At 34.3% G+C, this 4,494-nt stretch overlaps 1 protein-coding gene across 2 annotated transcripts; it reads right to left on the reverse strand.

Moving 5' to 3' along the window:
• Positions 1-365: 365 nt before the first annotated feature.
• Positions 366-4,225, reverse strand: LOC130014632 (G-type lectin S-receptor-like serine/threonine-protein kinase At1g11410). 2 transcript variants are annotated; one of them, XM_050347533.2, is made up of 7 exons: positions 2,505-4,225; positions 2,282-2,417; positions 2,000-2,183; positions 1,657-1,867; positions 1,473-1,566; positions 1,083-1,233; positions 366-893 (listed from the first exon to the last, which is right to left on the reverse strand). In XM_050347533.2, exons 1-7 carry the CDS (start codon positions 3,781-3,783, stop codon positions 588-590), a joined length of 2,361 nt encoding a protein of 786 aa, XP_050203490.2. In that variant the 5' UTR covers positions 3,784-4,225; the 3' UTR covers positions 366-587. The 2 variants fall into 2 exon arrangements, with proteins under 2 accessions (XP_050203490.2, XP_050203489.1); XM_050347532.2 differs by having other exon boundaries at positions 1,329-1,566.
• Positions 4,226-4,494: the final 269 nt, after the last annotated feature.

Below are 4,494 nucleotides of genomic sequence, written 5' to 3' on the forward strand. Positions count from 1 at the left end.
GTTCGCCCAAAGCAGCAAAGGAAAGGTGAACGATTTGGGATTACAGCGTTATGACGGCAAAGTAGTTTGGTCTCCACCTCCGGCAGGATGGTTAAAAATGAATGTAGATGCAGTGGTGTTTTCGAATGGTCAGGATATCGGTGTGGCAATACGTAGCTAGATGAATATATACCTGGCCTCGTATTCTTAAACTATACACAAAAGAGTTAATTAGAAAGTTCCTTTCACTATAAAATAAAATTTATTATGATTCTGCTAAAATATATCTAAATAAAGAGAAAAAAATATCAATCATTCATTACTCTTTGCATATGGATATTACTTGTTTATTTTCAGAAATAATTAACAGCAGTTGGAGTTCTGGACAATATGAAAATCAACAAACCTTTAATAGTGAATAAGCAATAAGTACCTTTCAATACACTTCCAAAATTCTAAAAACAACTAAATTATATCCTATGAGACGGTCTGTTTTGAAATCTCTAGTTACAAGCACTTTGGAAATGATACAAGTTATTCACAAGATTATAACAATAATAAAAGAAATGATACAGTAAATGTAACACATTTTTTTTTATCATGGAAAATTACCGTGTTAAAACGATACTGTTTGTCATGTCGTTTATAGAATATGGTCTGGCTTCTTCTCCTGGTAACCTAGAATTGCTTGAAGTTGATCTGAAAATGAAAGCAGGCTGTTTAGGAGAGGGAAGAGCAGTTTCACTCTTCAACATTAAAACGACTTCTAACATGCTTGGTCTTTGCTTTGCATTTTCTTCGACACATAAAAGTCCTATTTGAATGCATCTCAAAGCTACTTGTGGATCATAAGACTCCTTCAATAATGCATCAACTATCTCCAATGCTCTGTCTTCATTCCATAATTTCCATACCTGAATAAATTGAATGATTATTAGTGAATATGTTATCTAAATCGATAACTATAGGTAAATCAATTGGTGTTTAAATCATATCCATAAGAGCTACAAACAAGGTCCATCTCGGTAAAAATTTGTTTCTAGTAGCGAGCTGTGAGTCCTACTAAAAAAACACACTGGGTACAATAGCTTCGTATTACTCACTTGTTCTATCAAGCTTAGAGAAGGATCTTGTTGACTAAAACCATTGTTCTTCTTGCCACTTATGATCTCTAATAATATGACTCCAAAACTGTATACGTCAGACTTTACTGAAAATATTCCAAAAGTTGCATACTCAGGTGACATATATCCTCTGCATATAAGAAATTTTCCATATCAATTATATATATTAAGATCGAGTTCTATATGTTATTGTGCTTATACGTTATCAATTACTAATTTACTTACAATGTTCCAACAATTCTATTTGTTTTGCCATGAACATGATCATTTTGGAATATTTTAGCCATGCCAAAATCCGAAATTTTTGAATTCATTTCTGCATCTAATAGAATGTTGCTGGTTTTCAAATCTCTATGAATAATTCTTAACCTCGAATCTTGATGAAGATACAAAATACCACGTGCCATCCCATCAATAATATTACAGCGTTTTTCCCAATCTAATTGTGACTTTCTTGTTTCATCTGATAAAATAGAAAAACTTTCAAGCAAGTTTATGTGAATATAGGCAATAAGCATTGTAAAACAAGAAAGTGGACAGACAAAAGACTTACCAAAAAGAAATGAGTCCAAACTTTTGTTGGGCATGTATTCATAGACTAATATCTGTTCTTTTTCCTGAATGCAGCAACCTACAAGTTTGACAAGATTCCTGTGTTGTAGCCTTGCAATCAAGATAGCTTCGTTATTAAATTCTTCCATTCCCTGCCTTGAACTTTTCGACATTCTTTTTACTGCAATCTCTTTCCCGGTAGCCAATTGACCCTGAAATCAAGTTCTAAGAGCAGTAAACAAATCATCTTAAAACCTTAATAATTTTAGGCAGAATGTTGCTTATTGACAAACTAAAAAACAAACAGGTTTACTCTAATGGTATACACACAGACATACAAACACCTTATAAACTTTCCCAAAGCCACCTTGTCCAATTTTGTTTGACGGAGAGAAATTATCAGTGGCAGCAAGTATGGTATTGATATCGAGGAGTACCGAGTCTCGATGACTCCTGCTTCCTTCTTCAAGCTCATTTTCCATGACTAATGTATCAAGTAATCTTTTGTTCTTTCGGCTCTTCTTTGTCCTTGAACAAAAAAAAGGTTCACGTTAAAATATTATAGTCAATCTTTTTCCCACATAAAGACGACAAAGCAAATTGCATTCTATTAAAGTTTTTCTTACCTTTTCTTTTTTGAAATAAGGCAAAACCACACCAATATGATAATGAGGACAAACCATGCTGAAGAAGAAGATAGTATTATGATTAGAAGCATTCCTTTCTTTTCAAACATGCTGCTCGAATCTCTCGAACTCTCAGCTGCAACAAAGAATTTAGTGTTTCAAGATAGAAGAATTAAAGCATCACTTTGAATTGTCTTTCAAGATAGAAGGAACACAACAGTACCTAATTCTAATTCCAATGCATCAACACGAACATAAAGATCAAAACCAATTGAACCCGTGAAACTCTTGGTGTCAACTAAATCTCCGTACCAGCGTAAACAACCGCTTCCATTTCCAGATAAATTCATATTTGAATATGCAGAGCAGGAACAATCACTCTGACATTTTCTTTCACATTCTATGCGACTTGATTTCAAGTCAACCCTAACTGCGGTAGATGAATCAGGAACCTTAACATTTTCCACTTTCAGAAATCCTGCGCCACGCCCACAAACTGAAGAAGAATTCAATCGCTTTCTGATGCATCCATCTGATCCATCCCTTAGATGCCAGTTCCTTAGTGACTTGGGTTCATACCCAGGTAAACAATCGCATTCATATTTACTACCAGGATATGAATCACATTTGCTATTAGCACCACATTTCCCATATAGATCGCAGCTATCTCTTGGAGTTGACCAGAACTCCTTCCATTGAACATCTTTTTCGTGCCATATTAAAAATTTGATGGCTCCTAAATCATCTAGCACTACTCTTGCTATAATAGAAGGATCATGAACAAGGACGTTATACATCTCATACTCATTTTGAACAAATTTAAAATATATAGGCCAGCTTTTACACGTTTCCCATGGCGGCGGACTAGTTCGCCAAATATGTTTTGTGCCATTATATATATAGAACTGTGGAGCGCCACTTGGGTTAAGCTTAAACGAATAATCTCCAATTACTGGATCATCTGCTGCTCTCCATGATGTTAGATACAGGTTCATACCTGATAGACGATTAAGCCCAAGTACCATACCTTGTATAAACGTGTGCGTTGGATGATCAAAGCTTTGCCACAAAATTGTTCTACTTACAGCTTGAACAAACACCAAATTTCCTGTATCCAGAAGCTGAGCCTCCACTGCCCATGTTCGATCTCTAGCTTCTTTAGAGACATTAGTAGACCAATATTGAATGTTGCCTTGAGTACTATAAAGAACAAGGTTTCCTTGTCGATTGACGGAGAGAATTCCTGATGCAGAACTTCCCGAGATGGGACTGTTTCTGTTGGCTACCCAAACCACAGTTTGTATTGATACTTTACTGAACCAAATCCCAAGATATTTATGCTTAGAGTGGTCGGGGCTGAAAAATCCTAGCACGAAATTGCTTTGTTCCGACACTAGTAGATCACCCTCTTTAAGAGTTTGGTTTAAGGTAATGGTATCTTTGCAAGTACATAATTGGAGAAGTAGAACAACTGAAACAAACTGAAGTATTCGAGCTTCCATAACACAGAAAATTAACGATAGGCTGCCTTCATCATATGTTTTAAGGAAGATGATTTAGTCCTTAGCATTGAAATTTCTAAGAGTGTGGACTTGTTGCATGGAAAATTCTTACAAACTATATTCTCTGTCGGGATGGTTCTTTCCTTGTTCCTTGGAATCATTTTTGTCAAGCTTTGAAAGAGATGTCTACGATCCGACCAAATTTTTCTGCTCAGTGAGGACATTGTACAAACAGTTGGTGTGCAGTAGCAAGTACCCTCTACATCGAAGTAGAAGAATTGATTCAAACCTTGCCTCCGCTCACACATAGTTGATTGGTTCTCCTTTGTGCAAGCATTCATCTCTTACAAATATCAAACAATTGCTGTCACAATTCTAACAAGATTTTTTAAAGTCATCTCATTTAGTCCGACTTTTGAGATATTATATCTTTTTATATTTATTTTTTTTGAATAAACTGATTTTTTTACTAAGCATTTATAATTAAACCTTTTGAACACAAGAATAAAATATTAACATAAATAAAAGAGAACCACCATATCATTTGATTTTTAAAATACAACTGTAAATTATGTTATATATAGTGTTATAGACTATAGTAATATACTGTAAAAGTATGTTATTTTTCAAAAATTATTTTAGAAGACTTAAAACATTTATTCAAGCATTAGTATTTATTCAATAAAATAAATAAATTATTTGACTTTTTTT

The sequence above is a fragment of the Mercurialis annua genome, linkage group LG6 (genome assembly GCF_937616625.2).
Source record: "Mercurialis annua linkage group LG6, ddMerAnnu1.2, whole genome shotgun sequence".
Taxonomy (NCBI): Eukaryota; Viridiplantae; Streptophyta; class Magnoliopsida; order Malpighiales; family Euphorbiaceae; genus Mercurialis; species Mercurialis annua.

What these genes read in the sequence shown, in the direction of transcription:
- LOC130014632 (XM_050347532.2), bottom strand. Translation starts at nt 3,783, where the DNA reads ATGGAAGCTCGAATACTTCAGTTTGTTTCAGTTGTTCTACTTCTCCAA. An exon ending in CTTATTTCAAAAAAGAAAAG is followed by an intron (nt 2,184 to 2,281) that starts GTAAGAAAAACT and finishes TTTTTGTTCAAG; the next exon opens with GACAAAGAAGAGCCGAAAGA. An exon ending in AATAGAATTGTTGGAACATT is followed by an intron (nt 1,234 to 1,328) that starts GTAAGTAAATTA and finishes TCTTATATGCAG; the next exon opens with AGGATATATGTCACCTGAGT.